We start from the raw sequence: 23,373 nt of genomic DNA, 5'->3' as shown, positions 1-23,373 counted from the left end.
CAGGATTATCACTGGTTGTTGAATGGAGCAAGTAAATACAAATAGTGGATCAGAGTCCACCTAAAAACAAAAATAATACCTCCTTCAACAGGAAATATAGGGCCTGGCAACCAGTTTGGTCAGTGTCATGGTAATGATATAATACTGGGTGAAGTTACCTTTCCTACAGGTAGCAATATGTCACTGTAATGCTGCAATATGAAGTTGGACATAGTCAGTATATTTGTAAAGAGAAGATTCTTTGGAACAAATGTTATGTTCTCGCCATAGTATATTTTAGTGAATGATAAGAACACTCAAACCTCAAACACTCACGGACAGAAAGACAAAGTCACAATTTTTTTGGTGTGATATCTTCATTTCCATGACACAACAGTCTTTAGTGAGGTAGACTATAACAGGTCAATAATTAGAAACATTGCTCCTTAAACTGGCATGTGAAATGACATGAAATAAATATTTCCATGTACAATGTTTTCAAAATGAGGTAGAAATGGTTACAGAGAATGTACAAGATACAACAAAAGAGTACAACTGAATTACAGAGATAACACTGAAATGCCATTTTACATCAGTTGGACAAATTCAACTCCACGTACTTCAATGAATCAGAGTAACACCAAGAAACAGCAAATACTGTTGTTTGTTGCAGGTTAATGTAGAGCACATTCTTTGTGTGGCATTGAAGAGCATTTAATTGTTGTAGCTAAGCGCTTAAATACGTTTAAAATCTGGGGGTAAGAGTTCATTATTATTTGCGTAACACCTTTTTATTAATCTGTATTTTTTTTCTCCAGCATATTTTAAAGCTAGTGGGATTTTTTTTGTTCTTTTTTACAGCAAATTCAATTTTATGAATGTGCTTATATTTCCAAATTAAAATACTTTTTCAGACTAAATCTGAAGCTGCATTTCAGCCTAAATCTAAAGGGGATCCACTCTCTGGGCATGCTTTTAGGCAAGAGTTCGGTTTTGTTTAATTTTGCAAAAAAAAAATAGTATATTAGTATGGCACAACTCATGAAGGGATGGCATAGTGGAGCATCAAAGCTACAACTCGGTGAAAAAGAAAGATTTAAAGCTGTAACTGTACATATTTCCTGACAGTGCACATACTTGGTAAATATTTAACTGCTCCCTTCTTCACGGTGTCAATTCATGTTAGAGCTCAAATCAAGCTGATTGACTGGTGACACTGTGACAAGCGATTTTTAAAATACTGATATAGGATAATGGAGATTGGACACGTTATTAAGACATTTAATGAACATACCTATTATAGAGCATATACTGTAGTATGTGTACTTCTTGATATGTCAAAAGTTGTTTATCAGGAGTGCTTTTTTTTTACATTATGACCACAAAAACCGTTCCCCCACTGCTAACTACACTAACACTTAACATGTCATTCATTTCTCCACCAAAACCTATAAGAGAATTACATCTATACATGAAGAAAATATGTTTCATATATCTAAAAACATCATTGATGTACAATATGGCATGTATTGTCCTTTTAAAAAAAATATCTGAATTACATTCAACATTTCAGGCCTTGGTACAAAAACCTCAAGTTTAATTTTCCCAGAGCTAAGAAGCAGTGTGTGTGTGTGTTTATGTTTGTATATATATGTGTGTGTGTGTGTGTGTGTGTGTGTGTGTGTGTGTGTTTTCTACTGTTAGTATCAAAGGCCTTGTAAGTTCATTGTTTCCCTGAAGTGTTCAGAGTATGTTTTTCTCTCAATAAAAGCCATGGCTCCGTTTTCATCTCGCTCCATAAAGCTCCCTACAAACACCCTAAGGTAATAACATACATTCTTATTTTATCATTCTGAGGTAACAATATTCTTCCTGAGTATTCAATAACACGACTATAAATCATCCTTTTGAGAGGCAAAAGTAAAGAGAATGCATATTTTTTTTAAAAGTAAATCCTATAGCAGACAAGCAGGTAGATCTTCATAAAGAATGTAATTAAAAAATTGTCCGTGGCGCTCACTCAGAAGCATTTATCCTCCACTGAGACCGGCATGCCTCTCAGTCTGGGCTGTGCATCCAAACAGAAGTAACAAACAGGCTTACGCACCTTTAAACTGTTTGCTCTGAGTAAATTTTAGCAGTATGCAGACTTGTTTGTTTTTTTTGGTTGTTTTTTTAGATTCGTATATGTCATTATTTCTTGTAATAGTTTGAATATTAAAGGCGTAAGCTGCACCAGTATTCGCAGGCAGATTCGTTAGTCTTAGGATCAGCAGAATTCTGCAAGTAAACAACACGCTTTGATCTGCATATACTCGTATGCTGTCATTGTGTGAATGCTAAATCCATTTTTAAATGAACATAAAGTCTTAGATTATTTCCCCACTCCGTCTTTACATCAAAACAATTTTAAAGGGCGGCTTCATGTATACTATGCAATCATTTGATAAGCAGCTTGTTATGTATAAACTTGACAAAAACAAAAGTTGTTCAACAATGAAAAAGGTTGAGATCAAGAAGCAGGACACCAGGATAGAATAAGATAAAGAACACGGAGAGAAGGAAACTGAAAAAAAAAAGTCAAGGATGAGTAAAGGTAGGGGGGAAAGCGAGGGATGAGCAGGGAAACATTCATTTCTCGAGGGCCAGGCAACACACCGAGCCCCGGAGTCAACTGTGTAAAGTAGCAGTGATTGTGCTGAAGTAGTATGGCAATCTCACCATTTCAGTTATTGCTCTCCTTACTTTTTGGTCGGTAATGATTTTTTTGTGGTGTGGTAGAACGTATTGCAGTCAAAGGCCTTTTACATACATAATGGCCACAAATAATTACACCCACTTTTAAAACAGCAACGTTGCAGTGCTGCTGCTGCAGTAGCAGAAAGGAAATAAATAGGATCCTGAGAGAAACAGACACTCATACGTTTAGACTGTCTTAATGCTATCTATGTAGAGAATGCCTTAACCTCACCCCTAAGACTTACCTCAACCTTACAGGGCAAAATGTCCCTGTGAATCTTTGGAAAAACAGGAATAGTGAAAATGTTAAAGATGCACAAGAAATACCAGTCTTGTGCCCTCTTGTGAAATTAAACCTTTCATTGACAAATCCAACTTTGTTCCCCCAAGTCTGACAGGATTAAGATCCCTGGTTGGTTTCAAAGAGCGAGAGAATCCTCTCAAATGCCGACCAGTGTTGTCAGCGCCCTGCGGTGGGGTCCTCAGGTCGTGTGTGCGATGCAGGTAACTTCATAGACATTCTCTGTTGCTGAGGAAAGTTGTGCTCCCCTGACACGCTCTCTCCTGCTAGGCCTGATGGTGGGCTGTAGTCCCCTGCCCCGCCATAAGGGGGAGACATCATGGGCTTTCCAGATTTGTAGGCCTGTGGGTCTGAGGCCGAGCCGCTCATATCGTAGCCATTGCCGTGCCCGTTGCCGTGACCTTTGCCGTGACTGTTTCCGTGGCCGTTTCCATACTTTCTGTAGCGAGATCCCTCCACCTCTGCTCCCTCCTGTCCTTCCTCTGCCATCTCGAAGGCCTTGCGTTTGAGTGGCAACACTCCCTCGGAGCTCCCTCCAAGGCTGTGAGACGGGTAGCTGTAGCTGCCCCCCACCATGGTGGGCCTAGGGGCCAGAGGGGTGGGGGCACTAATCCCAGGGGGCAGGTAGGAGGCACTGGGGTGGCTGTATCCAGAGGACAGGCTGGTTTGGGGGTAGCACCCTGGAGGGTAGTTGTAGATGGGAGTGCTGGCGCTGTAGCTGGGCACTAGAGTGGGTGCGGCCTGCAGAGAGTGTAGAGGGGCAGGGGGAAGTGCTGCGCTAGGCTGAGGGCAGTATCCTGAGGACAGGTAGGTGCTGTTGTAGGCAGGAGGGTATTCCTGAGATGACGGGGCACTGCAGGAGCCAGGGCCACTGTAGCCTGGCTCAGAGGCCAAGTTACCGCTCACTACCGTCACACTTCCTGTGGCCGGGATGCCCACAGATGCAGAGCCCACCTTGGTGCCAGTTAACGCCTCCAGTCCAGGGTAACACTCCATGCCCTGACCCAGGGCCCATGGCTCAGATTCAGTTTTCAGGAAAGTCCCAGGCTCTGAGTAGGCCCCTGGAGGAGGGCGTTCATAGGACAGCTCCAACCCGGAGTACTTCTCAGCGTAGCGTTTGAGCAGAGAGGAAGCAGTAAGGGCTGATATGTCATCACTGGCCCAAGGGTAACCCGCAGGGGCATAGCCGCGGCGACCAGCTGTAGCGTAGGGGTCATGTTTGTGGGCCGACGGCGGCGAGGTAGTAGAGGTGACGTCTAGGTGCTGCTCAGGCCACTGAGATAAGGGGGCGGCGTGCTCCGGGGACCAGTGCATCTTCAACAGACCTGACAGAAACAAAACCGAACTGAATTAGTCCACACAATCGTAAAATGTTAATTTTGTAAATTTAAAATTAGGAGTACATACAGTATATGCAGCATTTTGTCTTGACCAGATATTTGTGGTGTTTTGTCTTCCAAAAATCACAAGCAAGTTAATAGGGCTGGGACGATTCACCTATCTCCCGATTAGATTCTATCACTTTACTTGGGTGCCGATTCAAAATGTATTGCGATTTTACAAGTATTGTGATTCGATTTTACGATTTATTGCGATTTTTGTTAACTGTTTTAACACTAGATCATGGGAAAAAGTTGAATCACACACTTCGAGGGACTTTTAATTTGGAAACTCTCTAAATTAATACAGTAAAATATTTAATTTCCAGCATGTATGTAGTCAGAGATGTCCTGAAGTCAAATATATCAGTCATTGTCAGGAATTATTTATTACATTTTTTCCAGCAACTCAAAAATCAAAGAATAGACATTTCCCTCACAAATCAGTGGTATTTTATTTTATTTTATATTTGTATCATGTAATGTTTTATTTTATACTTCTGGTGAATATAATCCAATCAATCTTTTTTCCATATATATATTTTGTATATACAGTTCCCTTTGTTAACACCTTATTTTGAAAACTGGACTTAGTCACACGTGTATACTTCCGCTAACTTTGCCAAGTCTGACGCTAGCTCTCCCGTCAGGTCCGTTCTCTTTAAACATCCGTGGTCAGCTGCATCAGGGCTGTTTGAATGCATTTAACATAACTGTCAGTATTTGGGTGCTCTACATTTGTAGCGTTGGCCGATTTGACCACGGAGGTGAGAGTGACGGCCGGCTTGACCGCACGTTCCCGCAATACAATAACGTTTCCTGTCCATGACAGAGTTGGCATGCAGTTTTAGCCGTCATGTCTAGCTCTGCTTTTCCTGGCAATGTGTGAAACCCAAAGTGTTTCCATACTTTCCTGTATGTGTAGTGTTTACCACTTTGGATTTAATATGTGAGGGTGCAGGTTGTGTTCACGCCGACCCTCCGCCGTTTTCTATTTTCGCATTCCGGCCTACTTCAGTTTGTTTAGGTTGACGGATACGGAACGGATATGACGTCACATTACGCCTCCACATAGACTCAAATTAAGCAAATATATCGATTCTGACATTTAAAAAATGTATTTAAAAATCGTAAAATAAAAAAAAATCTCGATACATAGGTGAATCGATTTTTGTCCCCCACCCCTAAGAGTTAAGAGTCCGGCTTCATGAATATCTGCCCTCATAATCACATCAGCTAGCTGACTCTTTTCCAGAATCATGTCAATGCTTAGCCTGTGCTCTTCTGCACAGTCTCATCCAGGCAGGGGACACCCGTTCTAATCTTTATGTGAAGCTGGCAACATAGCCCCCAGCCTGGTCTCCACGGCGATAAGCCTCTATCAGCCCGCGAGCTGCCCTCTGCCTTTGCCTCTCTCACATTAGGGCCATTGTTGTCTCTCTGAGGCTCGCTTAGTCCACAAAGCCACCCCCACCGAGCGTGTGATCTAATTCGGCCCAAACCTCAGGGGTCTGCCGGACAGGGGGAATAAGAGGAGGGGGGGGATATCAGGGTAGTTTTTCATCATACTACATAGAGAGATCGGACCAGTATATCTATGAACACTTTTACAAGTGCACCGATTGATTGAACAGTAAAAAAAAAGTCAGATTTTCACAAGCCATGTGTGATTATACATGCACATTTACACAAACAAGAAGCCCACTGGTTTAGTGGTCGTAGGCTTTGATTGGCTTTTGCAGGCCTTGTCTTTTTGAACTGGCATTAGGCTGACATTCCAGGCATTGCAGAGTATTATTAAACTGTCCTGACCCCAGGCCTGAGCCAGAGGGGCTTCCCTACAACAGCGCTAGACAGTTACTGCCTCAGCTGCACCAACAGGAGTGGACAAATAACTCCTATGTCAGTTTTACTTTTGAATAAATGAGGCATATAATTAATTCTTTTGAGGAATGTTTCATCTCAGTTTGACAGATAACGGCATGTACCGTAGATGATTGTCTCACAATCATGGCCAGCGTGTTGTGATAGTTTCGTGAGTTAAGCTTTGATTGAAGGCTAAGGTTGCAAATAACAATTATTTTCAGTGTTGGTTAATCTGCCAGTAATTCTTTTGACTAACTGATGAGTTGTTTTCTCGAGAAAATGAGAAAATAGTGGAAAATGTATATTAAAACTTCCCAGAACAGTTTGAATCCAAAAGCTATTAAATTTACGATGATATATAAAACTAGGGGGCTGCAACTAATGATTATTTTCATTGTCGCTTAATCTTAAGATCATTTTTAATTACTAAGATTAATCGATTAGTTATTTGTTCTATAAAATGTCTGAAAATTGTGGAAAATGTCGATCAGTGTTTCCCAAAGCCAAAGATGACGTCCTCGAATGTCTTGATTTAGCTTTTTTTTTTTTTCCTGAGTTTACTGATTAATCGATTATCAAAATATTTGGCGATTAATTTAATAGTTGACAACTAATTGATTTAATTGATAAATCGTTGCAGTTCTAAAACAGAGGAAAACAGCAAATTGTCACGTTGGAGACGCACGAACTAGAAAATTAGAATGATCAAAATAACTGCTGATTAATTGTCTGTCCATCAAGCAATCAACTTATTGTTTCAGCTTTATTCACGCCCCTGTTCATCTAGATGTTCTACGTATTGAGCCAAGCCTGCTTTTGAAGATTTTATTAGGAAATGTGCATAAAAAGCAGGAGATAATAGCAGCACTGGTCGGTGTTTTCACACACACACTTAACTCACTCACACGTCTGGTCTGAATGTGGATTATGACAGGTTGCATCACATGTCCACTAGGACCACCAGATGGGCCACAAACAGTCCACATGTTGATCCCTAAATTAAATGATCCTTCAGCCCAGTAATCCCACTCATCCAATCCAGGGATCGCAGCGCTCTCGACCAGCACAAGCTCCACTCTATGCTCCTGGGAATTCTGACTGCCGATGGTGCTCATCACAGGCACAAAAACATTATTGGCACAGGGCGGAAAAAAAGGCTTATATTCCGTCCGGTGCCAATAATGTTTTTTACATTGTTCCTTAGTGTACAGAAGTGTACAGAAAAAGTCAAATTCATTCCTGTTGAGCAATTTGAATTTTCTGCACACTTCTGTACACTAAGGTTAGAATCAAAATTACTACTGCATATCATGACCCGGGAAAATACTTAACCCTGAGCAGAGGGCGCTGATTCATTGTATTTCACAGTAATCTACAGATCATGGCTGGATCACCGAGCGGGTCTAATGGGCACAAGGTTAGGGAGCCCCTAAACCCCCCTAACCCCTAACCACAGTGCCTACTGTGAAGCCACTGGTATTAACATTTATCATTCCAGACAGAGTCAAAGGGCCATTTATGTCAATATCAGAGCCACAAAGAGTCCTCAGATTTTATCCCCTCTATTTGTCTGCAATTATTAAGGTAAACTGAATATCTTTGAGTTGTGGACAAAACAAGACATTTGAGAACGTCATCTTGGGCTTTGGGAAACACTGATCGTCATTTTTCACCATTTTCTGACATTTTACAGACCAAAACAACTAATTGATTAATCGAGACAATAATCAACAGATTAATCAACAATGAAAGTAATCGTTAGTTGCCGCCTTAATTGACACCAACATCCCATCCTGAGAGTGGAGTTGTTTTTTGGGGGGGTTTTCCTCCTTCCCTGAATTAAGGGTCTATAAGGATAGAGGGAGTTGTATGTTGAACAGATTGTAAAGCTCTTTGAGGCAAAATGGTGATTTGTGATCGAGGTGTATATAGGTCAAATTGACTTGAGTATTTCCTATCCATGAACATATTATAGCCAACACCAGAATTTTGGGGAAATAGCAAAAAATGTACCTTCATTAGCTCTTCTCATTACCTCCCCAGTTTTAGGCTGAAGAGAAAGATGTACATATTTTACATAAACAGTTTCCACGTTCAGCTTTAGGTATTCTGGTGACAAGTTAGGCATCATCTTCTCTGCCATCTTAGTGTATCTGAGAGCATCACTCCAAGTCCGAGAAGTTAAGATGGTAGACGAGACACTGAACAACAATTATTTGCGGAAAACAGTTGTGTTCAGTGAAAAAGATTTGGATGTAGTATAGTATCAAATAACTCCCTGTAGTTTGTTCTCCCACTGAGAATCAGTCTGCAGCTCTTTGCAGCTGAATGCTAAATACATTATATTCATTTTATCAGAAATGCTTTAATAAATACACACATCTTGCAGACTTACGGAACATTAATCTTTGCTGTGCAGTCCATCAGTATGTGAAGAATCAAAAACTTTGGGGTGACAACATCTGTGGTTTACACACACATTTGAATCCCGACATCATGCACGCGGACACACACACATACAGGCTCATCAGACTGATACTCACTGGTCATGCTGATTGCAGGCATGAGCCAAACGTTCGCCGCTTTGCCTTCAATCTACTCCTCTCACCCCGTCTTCACCCGATGGTTTATAATCTATCCGAGACATATTAGACCGCAGTAATCTAATGTGTCTGGAATCCTCATCAAAATGCAGCGGAGGAATGTGAAAATCAGACGATGGAAGAGTGAACTGGAGGGTCTGGATGGGTTAAGGACCAGACTGAGGAAACCAGACTAATGAAGGATTAGAGCACACGAGGCTTACGGGAGTGTCAGTGCTCTGTGACAATCGCGGACTAGAATTAAAGAAGCATCACCACTGGTGAGCTTACTCCTTATGTTGGCTGTAAGCCTGTAACTTCGATGAAGGATTGCAACAAAACGAATGTTTGACTTGATCATTATGGTGTGCAATAACACAAAATGATGTTTTTTTAATATTAATAGACACTTTTTAGGCTGTTACAAATATATGGCTACAAATTAAGACTGTTTAAAAGCAGTAGTGACTTCTTTAAAGAATTTTTTTTTTAATTTCTGACATATAGGCAGACGCCACTCTGGATACAAGTACATACAGTAGATCTACTTAATAATATGTAATATTATTATGATAACTAATTAGTAAAATGACTGAGACTGACTCAAAATTGGAAAACTACACTTTGTAACTGCTCTCTTTATCAGCTGACCAATAATGTGCTTTCAGTTATGTTCATATTGTATTCCCTTTAGCAGAAGTTCTTTCAAATGTTCACTCTTTGTACACAAAGATCTTAGTTCTGAGACCAAGACTGCTTCTTAATAAGACATTTTTAACATTTTAACACTGCCATGCTTGCCAGGAAATGTTCATTTCTGCGACAGATTAAAACCTTGTACTGTTCACAAGTGCTGTAGCATCAGACATCTGTGTTAAAGTGCAGATATTAGGGAGCAGGGTTTCGGGTATTAGGAGGGATGAGCGAGGGAGCCCCTAACCTTAATCTAGCACCTCATGTTGGCTCGGGGCTTGGAAACACCCCTCCATTCTTGGCCATGCTTGGCTTACCAAGAGACAAAGATGAATGCTAAGCCGGCTTGGTACTATGACAGCTTTCCTTAATCATTGTGATTATCATACTGTCGGCCAGCACCAGTGTTTCCTCTTTGTCCTGCAGCAGTTTGGCTACTGATGACCGTAAATTTATATATATAAAAAAGATGTTATGTATGTCCTCGGGGTTCCCCACTCACAACAGAATATCCGATCGTAAATATTGAATGTTTAATATCTGCAATTTCAAATTGGTGCGGCCAGGATGGACTTCTGAGCCGATGTAAAGGGGTATGTAAAAAACACTCGTAACATACCTCATACCACAGGAAGATCTGACAAGATAATATTTAGAACCATCAAGAAATCTGGGTTTTGCTGATGATTGTTGGGAGGGGGGAATCCGGCCCAAAATCAGCTTGATTCTTGAGTAGTGTGTTCCCGGGATAAGGCCAAAACGACTGATTAGTCGACCAATCGTCTCGGGGCAGCCCTAGATCTTTCGCTCATTGACATGAATGAGAAAACCTAATCAGACAACTCAGACACCTCTAGCTTAGGTGAGGTGACACTTCGATGGAGATGTATAAATCAGTCCCAAACGTTACTAATTAAAAGATTGAAGAAAGAATGAACTTTTTGTCCACATCGATAGCTCCGAATGTTAATCTGAGCAGCAACATCTCTTGTCTGCCAACTGTCTGCAACAGCTCTGATACAGTAAAGCTGGGGATACACTAAGCCGACATCAAGGAACTAGCAGCGACGAAGGCCGCCCGTTGAGTCGCCTCATGTCTCCTTTGTTTTGTCCAAAAAGTTGCACTCGAGTCCACCGCAAAGATTACAGCCGACGGCCAACTACCACGTACGTTCTGCGCCTGACTGAGAGGAAATTACTCTCCACACCAACAGGTCCCGGTAGCCTGTATTTGTCATTCAAAAATGGAAACCGTAAGACCGAGGACTGTGGATGAACAAGCCGTTGTTATGATACGTACATGAAATAAAGCGGCGTCCGCCAACCATTTTCACACCACTGTCACTCACCACCGCTTCATTCCAGAGCCTTCTGTGTGTGCCCTCTTGACTTTACTCGTTTGCTTGCTTTCTTCACGTCCGTTTCTCTTCTTGTGCATTGATTCGTTTAAGCTGAACAGCCTAGCAGAGTGATTTCTCTCACCGACGGGCGCCACAGCAAACAAAGGTGGCGCAGCTGATGGCTTTCATCGCTGCTAGTTCTTTGATGGCGGCTTGGTGTATCCTCAGCTTAAGTCATGTTATGAGTGAAGCTTGAATAGCAAGGTTGAAGTGTCACAGTAGGAACTATGCATTTAACGTAGTTATGTTGTTGTACTCTCACATCCGTTTCTTCACACAGGCCAGGAACAATTGGGGTCAAGAGTATGTTTGCGCTACACAACGGCTTCGCTTGATGAAAAATAATCAATTTGTGTAGCATTATAGAGAAGAACGAGATTACATCAGAAGAGCCAGTGAGAGCACTGAACATGTTGAGGCAAGAGGGGATCAAGCATAACGAGGTTACAGGGAAATACTAACATCGACCAAATCCTGCAGACACTACATGTAGTTATGTACATGTGGTCAGAGGTGTATGTAAGCTGCAGCAAAAATCCTCTGGGAACCAAAAGAAACACCACAATCACCTACAGTGTAGCTGCCTTGACACTTAGACTCAAAAGTACAAATCTGCCTTGAGTGTGCCTGTAATTAATTGCCCAGACATAAGCAAGTAAGTCTCCTTTAATCTACCCAGAGCAGGAAGTGAGGTAAAATTACAGCTTCGTGGTTCCTCTTCTCTCCTCATCAAGACGTAGGGCTTGGTGTATTGCGAGTTTTAAGTATTGTGATTCTACAAGAATTGCAATTTGATATTACGAATTATTGCGATTTTGGTTAACTTTTTTAACACTAGACCATGGGAAAAAGTTAAATCATACACTTCTAGGGACTTTTACTTTGGAAAATATCTCAATTGAAACTGTAAAAATGTTTGATTTTCAGCATGTATGTAGTCAGAGATGTCCTGAAGTCAAATATATCAGTCATTGTCAGGCATTATTCATTTTTTTCCAGCAACCCAAAAATCAAAGAAATAGAATAGAAAAGACATTTCCTTCACAAATTAGTAGTATTTTCTTTTTCATTTGTAAGGGACATGTAATGTTTTATACTTCTGGTGAATATAATCCAATCAATCTTATTTCCATATATGTATTTTGTATATACAGTTCCCTTGTTAACACCTTATTTTGAAAACCGGACGTAGTCACATGTGTATACTTCCGCTAACTTTGCCATTTAAAATTTGGATTTAAAATGTGAGGGTGCAGGTCGTATCCACCGGCATCGTTTCGGCTCACTGCGGTTTGTTTTGGTTAACGGATGACGTCACGTTACTCTGACTACAACAATAAAAGCGGTAACTTCCTTCTACCTCTGCATAGACTAAAATGAAACAAATATATGGAGTCTGGCATGAAAAATCTATTAAAAAAATTGTTTAAAAAAATTATAAATCGCAATACATAGGTGAATCGATTTTTTTCCAACCCATATCGAGACCTATACATGGATCATGGATGCTACATGGCCTCAGGGTTCACCAAACGGCAAAATATGCAGTATGTAAACAGAAGCCTGATCCATCCATAAAGAGATCTTCATAAACCTCCACTAAAACCAGTGTGAGTGCTTTAACCATTACGTCTTAATGAGTGTTGTCATCGATATGATATGTAATAAATTCAAGCAAATTATTTTCTCTTTGAAGGAAACACAATTATGCAAGTCATGGATGTTTTTCTGTGCGTCAATGGAGGCTAGCTTGACTCGTGGTCCACTGCATGGTCAGTATGAGTAATTAGGGGTTAATTAGATGAAAGTACGCGTGGGGGAAGGGGCTGGCTGGAATGGGGATTTGGGGGTTGTGAGGCATCAGAGGCAGAGGCTTTGCTGGCCGGCTGGTTGGCTAGATGGGGAGTGGAAACATAAAAATCACCCTTCTGGAGCTGGAAGGTCCTCCGTTAGTGCTTGTTACTGCACTCACAGTAAACAAAGACTTACATTTCCTGAGGATGGACGGACACTCAAGATGCACACACACAGACTCAAGCATATTGTGCTTTTGGTGATGTGTTTAGTTTCAGCTGGCCAACAGGCAGAGGAGCTCTTGGTCATCTATCGGATGAGTCAGGCTGCTGGAATGCCAGGAATCTAACCTGAGATCTATTTACAAAGCACATATCCTCTCCATACGTTCAACACGCACTGTCCACTCCTCTCAGGCTGAAGGACGCGAGGGAGAGAGCCAGAACATGCTTAATTGCAGTGCTGATGAATGACCCTATCAGCTGTTTGCACATTATTGGGCGATTTGTATTAGTTAGAGTTAAATCACACCACTGCTTGTACGATCAATACAGAGCACGTCAGAGGAGAAATGGGATATGAATATACATGGAGCATGTTCTTGTGGCAATGGACAATGGACTACACACACACAGCTATCTCTGCCTTCCTTGCTTACAGAGTAAATGAGGGTTAGATTGTTATGTAAGCAGTGACCATAGTCTAAAACGCTGAAGCCAGTGTGAAGGAGGATCTGCTCCTCCTCTTTCCCCTTCCCCCCTTTTCTCAAGGCCTGCACAGTCCACCAGGCCACACCGCTGTCTGCCAATCAACTACTGTACCATATCTGATTCACGTTTTACATATCTTTGACCTACAAGTCATTTCTTACTACAAATCACATGACAATTTAAGTCGGAGTGAGGCTTTTCCCGCTCAAACGGACCCATTTATCTCAAAGTACGACTGGGAAACTAGTTTACTTTGAATAATTTTGATCCTCTTATTTTATTTTTTACTTTTCTTTCGTTTTCACTCTGATTTTGCCCCCAAAGTCTTCCTTTCTCAAGCCTCCCTCCTTCTCTCTGTGCTGTAGTAAAGACAGGCCCGTGTGTCCGAGCCTGTGTGGTCAGTTTTACCCTCCCCCACTCCTTTAGCTCACACACAAACACACACACACACACACACACACACACACACACACACACACACACACACACACACACACACACACACACACACACACACACACACACACACATGTGGCAGAGGCTGGCCTGGCCCCTCTTTGCTTATTGTGTCCACTCATATATCAGGCTGCAGCTGACCAGTCCCTCCTCGCGTCCCCTCCATCTGCCCTTCACTTTGCTCTTTCTCCGTCATTTTACCACCATGCAGCACAGCTCTTTACTATAGCACCTAATGAGGATCTAAGGTGTGCTACAATTTGCTTAACAAGCTGTCATGATTACTACGGAGGACTAATGTGTGTGTGTGAATGGAGGCGGAGGGTGATGTTTATGTGTCCCTCTATACAGGACTAATGAGAAGCCGCTGACACCAGGTTACTAACGATCTGGCTTTCATTCACAGAATCGCTTCACCCTGGCGGCTAAAAAAGGGGCTAAAACTGCTAATCATCATTATAGATAGAGCCCATAATGAGGTGTGGATGATTGTGTATGTTGTGTTTGTTCGAGTGTGTGTGCAGATGAACAAGAAATGTTCGAGTCTGTGAGATGTGAAAAAATGAATGGCATCATAGGATTGTGTGTAGACGACGTTTCTGTGCGAAGAAATCTAACGTGACGCTGTGAGTCTTTTTGAGGGAGGAATGTGACAGACGTACGTTAACTAAAACTTCGGTCCGCTCAGAAAACTCCTTCCTTCTCCCTAGAAGTTTTCCGTTGTTTGTCTCCGTGCATCCGTGTGGCTCTTTAGAATATTAAAACCTGCAAGTAAATCGCTGTTGCATTATTCCAATCAGGTTAGCGTTGTAATCCTGTTAAAGCTTGGCCTAATCAATAGCCCAGTCAATCAATATAAGCATATTCATCAGCCTGGATAGCGACCTCTCGTGATTAGAACATATACAAGCGAGACCTTTACTGTGATGTGTCACATGAGTCAGTCAGCTTTTACATACTAATGTTGCAAACATAGAAAACAGATCTGTCCCCTCTGGAAACAAAATGATGCCAAGTTGTGTTTTTGTGAATGTTTCAACACAAAACACCATAGTCATAGATTGATATACACGATTTCCAGTTATTTTCCACCTTAAATAAAGATAGAGTAAGGGTGTCCCCAGGATCTCAAAGTGTGATAGTGCTATCATTGTTTGAAAATAAATATAACCAACATTTTATGATTCTTCCATCCCTAAAGAAAAGCTCTGAATACAGTCAATAGCGCTCTCCTTCACTATGTTCATGCAGCTTCTTAGAAAAAGGCATACAGTGGTGCTTTAGCTGCTGTCTGTTTAAACAAATTGCTACTATACTATATTCACATGGACGGGCTGAAAAAACAGCGACTGAACACTTTCTGTGAAATTCCTCAATGCAAAGCCTGGAAACTCAGCTGTTAAAGCCATTAGCATATCTGCCTTCTCAAAATGACTTCTCAGAGACCCCCCCTGCCCCTTGCTTCCCTCTACTGAGCCACAGGAGATGAGTCCTGGACAAAAGAGGAGCCAAAAGAAGAAAAACAGACTCCAAACCAATCTAGTTGTTCGCGTACAACATGCCAAACACACCTGTCATTGGAGTGCAGACTTACTGTATGGGGTGACAGGACTGAGCATTCTGCAGCCCTGGCCCCAGGTGAAGAGGAGAGGACCAGGTCCACTTGGTGCTAGTAAGGGCCCAGCTGCATGCTGCGGGGCCTCCCCTGGCTACTGCTTCTCCTGCTGCTGCTGCTGCTGGTAGTGCGGCTGTTGGCTCGGCTAGTGACTGGCCCCCTGGACCCCTCCATGGTTCATTTCACAGTTCAACACCGCTCCGACACGCTGCCACCTGAAGAGCACACACATGCCAGTGTCAGAGCCAAAACACACAGTGAATAAGACGAGGATGTTTATTTTTTATTGCAAAGCCAGATTTTAGGGACATTTTGAGACATTAATGAATGCATCAAGTACAAATAATAAAAAAAATTGCTTGCATTTATTGCATGTAGAATTTAATATTCCTATTAAAAATACCATTGTGAAAATAACTCCTCAAATACTTGCAGAGATCAACTGATATTGACTCATAATAAGTTTCTCATGCGCTCACTTTTGCTTTCCTCGTTTGTTTTTCTCTCTATTTATGTGCCTGCACGTGTGCAAGCGACCGATCAAGACAGAGTTTTTCAATGCTAAATACCCTGACAGAGAGGCGGCTTTTACCCTCTGACCACAAAACCGCACGGTCAGCGGAGACAAGTTTCTAATTCTTTGAAGCCACCCACGTTTCAACACAAACACCACAAACCACAACAGCAAAAGGAACTTTGTACTCTCTGCAGAGGAGGAAGCTATCATGTCTAACATGTAATACATGAGGGGGAAGAAAAAAAACTGAAGAGTGATTGCAGAATAGGAGATATCATAAACATGTAACCTGGTTTGACACATAGAGGACACACTATTGAGAATGTCATGTGTAAAGAAGCAAAACTATATCATGTGCAATTCAGTATGCAGCACGTAAAAGAGGGCATATCACACATAAAGAGTGAATAGGGAGCATTGAAAATGACAGGAATGTGCAAGAAGCAGCAGAAACATTGTCATAGGAGATAAAAGCAAAATCTTTTTCAACAAGTGAGTACATGGTTACTGACCTGATCATGTTCTGGATTTGCTTGATGAGTGGCTCAGTTTGGAAAGTAATCCACAAAGTACAGCGACGTAAATGTATATGAGTGAGCGTGTGAGTGTGTGTGTGTATATGTGTGTGTGTGTGAGGCTTGTACTCTCTTCTGGGACCCTATCCTTCCCTCCTACACTCCCTCGCTCGCCCTCCAGCTCCCTTCTCCCCCCTCTCGCTCTCCCTCGCCCAGTGACAACAGAGCAGCACATACATCCCCTCCCCCAACCTCGCCACCCCTCCCCCTCCTCCTTCTCCCTCTCTTTTGTTAAAACTATTTCAGCAGGAAGGGAGAGAGAGGGAAAAAGTGACCAATCATGCAATGTCAGAGAAGAGCCTGTTTCCCCCTGCTGCTGCTGCTGCTGCTGCTGGGTGTATGTGTGTGTGTGTGCATGCATTTCTGCATGTGTGCATTTGATCTTATTTGCAAGTGCATGTTTTTTTTTATTGTAGTCCTTCAATGTGATGAACGAGCATGTGGGACACATGGTGAATTTTCTCCTTCACTGATCACATGAGAAGTTCAGTTATTATCAATGACTTCTATTGATCTGAGTGGTGCTCGGAGGGTGGAGTTGAAACAACCATGTCAATATTACCTAATTCCTGTGGTACCCCATCCCCCCCTTACGCACGCACACACACACACACATACACACACTAGCCTGCGCACATGCATGGGCAGCAGTAAATGACCTCCACATTGGCCTCAAACCTTTGACTAAATTTCTTCACCTGTAATTTATCAATATCTGATATTTTGATATATATATATACTCATGCTGCTTTTATATCATTTTCTTTCCAAGGGCTCATTTATCTCTGTTCCTCTTGTCCTTATTTTGCTCCTCAGTCCCTCATACATAGAAACACAGCTGTGGTTCTGCATTTAGAGTTATGGAGTAGGCGGGACAAGCTGGTCCACTCCTCATGTTACTCTGCTGTAAACACTCTAGGCCCTGCAGGACACACTCCTTCTGCTTTGGGCCCTGCCTGTCCCAAACACACACGCACACACACACGCACACGCACGGGCACACGCACGGGCACACGCAGGGGCACACGCACGGGCACACACAGACACATGTGTGACATATGTGAGCCGTGTTACAGAAGGTGGTCGTTCACAGCTTAAACTGTAACTTTTCCTTTGCAATTTAACTTTATTGGACCATAATCACATGACTATGATTACAAAGCAGAGTTTTCACAAAACTGAACACCTTTTTATGATCGCCACCCTCGTCGTTACGCCGACCTTACAGTAGTTGTAGACTGCAGTCCTTCTGATTTATGGAGATGAAGCTCTTGTGAGCAATAAGTGGACCATCATCGGAGCGTGAGTTTGATTATTGCCAATAATAGCAGTAGAGGTGGAGGCTTGTTACAAGACCTTTCATCAGGTGAGGAGTAATGGCTAGTGCAGTGCTCAGCTCTTTTTCCCTTACCTGCTTTGCTGACCGACACTGAAAAAAAAAGCCACGCTGTTATTTTGCAGGCTAGGAAACAATACATCTAAACAATCCCAAATGTGCTGCGGGGGCTTTTCTTTTCATCATAAATAAGGTAGGCCATTTGATACATTCCCACTGCCGAGGCGAACCCCCCAGATGTGGTCTCTTGTTACGTCAGGAACACCTCCCGGTGTAGCCGTGCGGCCGTAAGCAGGTCACTGAGACAAGCGTAGGGACAAAGGGCAGAGTGTGTGCTAATGACAGGCGGACAGAAAGGTGCGGCTATCAGCAGGTTGGAGAGCGAGTTTACTGGCAGAGACAGAGGAGAGAAATTCCCCCTTAGAGCTCAACTACCGGAACAGATATAACGCACAGGGAGACACACACATAACGGCTATGCTGGAAATTGGACATGGTAACTCTAAACGTGCATCCCTTTGGCCCTGTGGGTGGGATAGGTCACATGATAGCACCCCAGAGAAGCTCAGCTGTTTGCCACTCTAATTCTGTCTCAAGCAGCTGAGCACTGGCCCACTGCTCCACTGAACTGTCCTTGTAATGGTAATTGTGTGCGTGTGCGTGCGTAAATGTGTGTATAGAGGGAGGGAATGGGGTTATTGATGAAAATCAGTCCATACCTTCAAAAACCGGACTGCTGTTGTAGCTACATAGTTAAATAGTTGGAATACAACTTTCATTCACACATGCCCAAGCATGTTCACATGTACAGAAAATTATGTGAGGGGTGAATTATGAGGCAGAGAGAGAGAGAGAGAGAGGGCAAAACAGGAACAGGAAATCTTTGGAAAAAGAACAGGAAATGTGTGTATTGTCTCCCACAGGCCATGTCCGTGTCAGCAAAATACTGGACTTGTACTTAATGGATAATATCTGTTGTTTAGGGCTGCCAATCCATTAAAATATTGAATAAATCGCGCGATTAATCGCCCATTTTTTCAAAATGTACCTTAAAGGGAGATTTGTCAAGTATTTAATACTTTTATCAACATGAGAGTGGGCAAATATGCTGCTTTATGCAAATGTGTGTATGTATTTATTATTGGAAATCAATTAACAACACAAAACAATGACAAATATTGTCCAGAAACCCTCACAGGTACTGCATTTAGCATAAAGAATATGCTCAAATCATAACATGGCAAACTGTAGCCCAACAGGAAACAACAGCTGTCAGTGTGTCAGTGTGGTGACTTGACTATAACTTGACCAAAACTGCATGTGATTATCACAAAGTGGGCATGTCTGTAAAGGGGAGACTCGTTGGTTTACACCCCTTTGAAAATGGCCATGACAGTTTGTCTTTAGCACAAAATTTAGCACAAGTTTGGAGCGTTATTTAGCCTCCTTTGCGAGCTAAATGACATGGTTGATACCAATGGATTCCTTAGGTTTTCTAGTTTCATATGATACCAGTATCTTCACTCTAGCTTTAAAACTGAGCCCAGTACAACCTTCGAAAGATCGATTGCGTTAACGCGTTAAAGAAATTAGTGGCGTTAAAACGAATCGCTAACGTGTTATTACGTTTGCTTTGACAGCCCTACTGGTGATATTTTATTTTGTTCTCACTGTTAACAAATCCACTGACAAAGACCTAAATGAACAATGAATTGATCTTACTAACTTGTATTGCCTGTGTCTTATTCCTCTGTCGCAATAGAGCCCCACTGTTGTTCAAGAACTATTAAACACCAGTCAGTCACTGCTGTTGCACTGGGTGACACGTACCGTCATTGTGACAAACATGGGTACTGTAGTTAATTTTGAATCAGTCATGTATCCACGTCCATCTGCCATATATACTCAATAGTGACTAGAGCACCAAATGTGCATTAAAGGCATAGTTCGGGTGTTTGGAAAAGGGTGTTGTATCAACACCGGAGCGAAGTAATACAGGGCTGTGGACGGGGACGGCAGTAAAACGTATTTTAGGCACCTAAAAGAAAGACTCACCTAAAAAAAATCAATATAAGTGTACGCTGTATTTAGAATATTTTCACGGCTTTATCTTGGCGTCAGACAGCCCCTTCCTTCTCCTTTCTGACGGGGAACTGTCGGAAAGGAGAATCCTATCTTGGGAAATCTATGCTCTATCCAAAGCCAGCAGGCTCAGATGACAAAAACAGTTTAGATACATTTCACTTTCAGTTCAGTTTGTTGTCGGAAAATATTCTAAATATAGCTTACACTTAAATGGATATACATTTTTTTAGGAGAGCCTTTCTTTACGGTGGCTACAAGACACTTTTCTACCTTCCCCGTCCACAGCACTGTATTGCTTTGCTCCGGTGTCAGTACTCCTATCTGTTTCTCGATGCTGGGGGCGTGCTGAGTGTCATCTACTGTAAGTAATACACCTACTATGGATAAGTACCTTATACAACCCCACTTCACAACACCCGAACTCTCCCTTTAATCCGCCGTTAAAAAGTCCCCAACAAAAGCACTATTTACTCCTGTTTCAGTTACATTTGCTACGAAATACAGGGCTCAGCTGTTTTTAGGAATTTACTGAGCCGTTTTCTTTCAACTTAAACTACATATGCATGAGCTGATTTTAAAGATTTATGTCTTCAGTAGGAGCAAATGGGCTTGGGTCCAAGTGCGACAGGGTAGGAAGGTCAGAGTATTGAAGGTCAGAGTATTGAGGGACGGACTTATGCATTGTTGGTTTTGGTCTTTTCATGGGATTTGTTCAAATTCATTCATGTGCTGTATATATGAGCACTTTTATGCACAGAAACTGGAGACAAGCCCATGCTTACAGTACAGGCACAGAAGAGCACAGACCATTTCATAGTGTCCCAGTTTATTTCCTTTTGTAGTGTATGTGAATGACATCAGCTGACAGGAAGTAAACATGGACCAAAGCTGTTGCCTAGCAATGCAATTCCGTTGAAATAGTGTATACAGTCATTATGCTATTAATATTACTAATGCTGATGTTTTTGTTGACTTTATTCTCATGGTCTCTTTGTCTGGGAATTAAGATATTGACTCTAATCCACATCCTTAAGAAAATCAATAAGACAGAGCTGAAAAGCACATTGGTACACACACACACACACACACACACACACACACACTGACTCATGTGTCCTCTCTTCTCATCAAGTGCAGAAGGTCAATTAGGCAGCCTCACATTCAGCATACTGTAGGCTATGTCTTTTCAAGGTTAAATGGCCGGTAACTGTCCACTAGAAGCTTTATTGTGTCGTTTTCTTTAAAAAAAAAGCAATAAAGCATAAATATTAATGCATGAAAATGTGGACAAAAAAGGATTTTTATTCACATGGCTTTACACGTAATCAACAAAACAGTTAAAACACCACCCAAGGAAGCTTACTGCATGCATGCGCACACACACATGCACTCTCCTTCTCACAAACAGACATCCTCCCATGATTGCCCACCACTCACACATGCAGCTCAGTGCTCCACGTTAGAGTGGCTTATTGTTCTCTGGTATAGAGAGCACAATATCCAAGTCTAGTAATAGAGGTTAGATTAATTGCTGACAAATCTGTATTCAGCAGTTCCCTTTCTCTCCGCTTGACAGATTTATGACAGAGATTGATGGAGGGGAGGGACGAGCCGAGAGCTGCCTCTGTTCAGTGAGAAAAGAAGACAACAGCTCGGTGAGTCAAATAGAAACAGAGAAAAGGAAAAACAAAAAAAAGACCAACAGGATTGTTTTGGTTGGATGTTGCCCATGACCAACAATTTTGTCTTTGAGTTTGTCGGAGGGATATACATATTTCATATTTCATGCTGTTGTTACCAGGAAAAGTTACCTCCAAAGAATAGTGTTAATAATTGTATTCCCCTCACACTCAATACGTTGAATGTTAGAGGTCAATTCTAAAGTCATGCCTTTAAATTACTCTTTAAGGAGCACCAAGAGGAATAGGCCTTTTTCACAGCAGACATTTTGACTTAGATAGAAGGTCATAGTAGAAGCACAGATGTTATTAAAAACATTAACAATGGCTCTTTTTTACATGAAATATTTTAACATACTATGCTATGACTTTTTTCATGAAATTTTTTACATATTATAGTATGACTTTTATTGACAAAAAATACTATGACTTTGTTCATGACATTTTTTGACACGTTATATGACTTTTTATAACGTACTAAACTATGACTTTTTAATGAAATTTGACATACTAAACTATGACTTTTTATGACATACTATGCTATGACTTTTTTCCATGGAATTTTCAACATACTATACTATGACTTATTTATGAAATTTTTCGACATGCTATACTATTCTTTTTATGATATACTATGACTTTTTTTTCATGAAACTTTTGACATGCAATACTATGACTTTTTTCCATGGAATTTGACATACTATGACTTTTCATGAAATTTTCGACATACTATAATACTATGACTTTTTATAACATACTAAAACTTTTTTCATGACATTTTCGACATACTTTACTGTGTTTTTTTTTTCATTACATTTTCAACATGCTATACTATGCTTTTTTTTCTTGAAATTTTGGATACACTATACTATGACACTTTTTCTTGAAATTTGACATGCTATACGATGACTTTTTATGACCAAAAATCCTATGACTTTTTTCATGACATATTTGACACCTTATGACTTTTTGCATGAAATTTTCGACATACTATACTATAAATTTTATTCATAAATTTTTTTACTTGCTATATTATGACGTATGACCAAAAATACTATGACGTTTTTCATAAAATTTTCGACGTATACTTTGACTTTTTTTCATGACATTTTTGACATATATTATGACTTATGACCAAAAATACTATGACTTTTTTCATGACATTTTTTTACACTTTATACTATGACTTTTTTCATGACATTTTTTGACAAACTATGCTGTGACTTTTTTTTTCATAAAATTCTCGATGTTATACTTTTAATTTTTTTTCATGAAATCTTTGTCATGCTATACTATGACTTCTTTTTTTCATGCTATGCTATGACTTTTATTACATTTTTCGACATACAGAAGGAAGAGGATGGCTTCACAACCCCTGCGTATTCTTGGAGAGGAGGTCAATGTTGTGGAGGACTACAAGTACCAAGTACCAGACTGAACTGGAAGACGAATACTGAGGCTGTATATAAAGGATGAGCAGATTCTATTCCCTGAGCTCCTTCAACGTGTTCTACCAGTCGGTTGTGGCCAGTGCACTGTACTTCATCGTCGTCTGCTGAGGCAGCACTGGAGCCGGTGACACCAACAAACTTAATAAACTGATTAAGAAGGCCGGCTCCGTATTTGGCTGCAAACCGGACACCTTTGATGTTGTGGTGGAGGACACT

At 41.3% G+C, this 23,373-nt stretch overlaps 1 protein-coding gene and 1 long non-coding RNA gene across 4 annotated transcripts in view; one reads left to right on the top strand and one right to left on the bottom strand.

Annotated features, from left to right (window-relative positions):
• The window catches only part of LOC141766548 (uncharacterized), a 33,409-nt gene extending 10,305 nt beyond the window's left edge, over positions 1 to 23,104 (top strand). For all 3 annotated transcript variants that reach the window (XR_012593651.1, XR_012593650.1, XR_012593649.1), the window contains 2 exons: positions 21,604 to 21,682; positions 23,057 to 23,104. This is a non-coding gene — a long non-coding RNA (uncharacterized LOC141766548). The remainder of the gene's footprint in view (positions 1 to 21,603; positions 21,683 to 23,056) is intronic.
• LOC141766359 (fidgetin-like protein 2) lies at positions 1,624 to 16,743 on the bottom strand. Its single transcript, XM_074633173.1, has 3 exons — positions 16,544 to 16,743; positions 15,494 to 15,729; positions 1,624 to 4,344 (listed from the first exon to the last, which is right to left on the bottom strand). The coding sequence occupies exons 2-3, from the start codon at positions 15,516 to 15,518 to the stop codon at positions 3,179 to 3,181; spliced, it is 1,191 nt and encodes a 396-aa protein (XP_074489274.1). The 5' UTR covers positions 15,519 to 15,729; positions 16,544 to 16,743; the 3' UTR covers positions 1,624 to 3,178.
• Positions 23,105 to 23,373: the final 269 nt, after the last annotated feature.

Source organism: Sebastes fasciatus, chromosome 1 (genome assembly GCF_043250625.1).
Source record: "Sebastes fasciatus isolate fSebFas1 chromosome 1, fSebFas1.pri, whole genome shotgun sequence".
Classification (NCBI taxonomy): Eukaryota; Metazoa; Chordata; class Actinopteri; order Perciformes; family Sebastidae; genus Sebastes; species Sebastes fasciatus.
This window is presented reverse-complemented; position numbering and strand designations above follow the sequence as displayed.

Coding starts and splice junctions, on each gene's coding strand:
- LOC141766359 (XM_074633173.1), bottom strand. CDS start 15,518: ATGCTCAGTCCTGTCACCCCATACA. Junction 4,345..15,493: donor CAGTCCTGTCACCCCATACA/GTAAGTCTGCAC, acceptor TGTTTCTGTCAG/GTCTGTTGAAGATGCACTGG.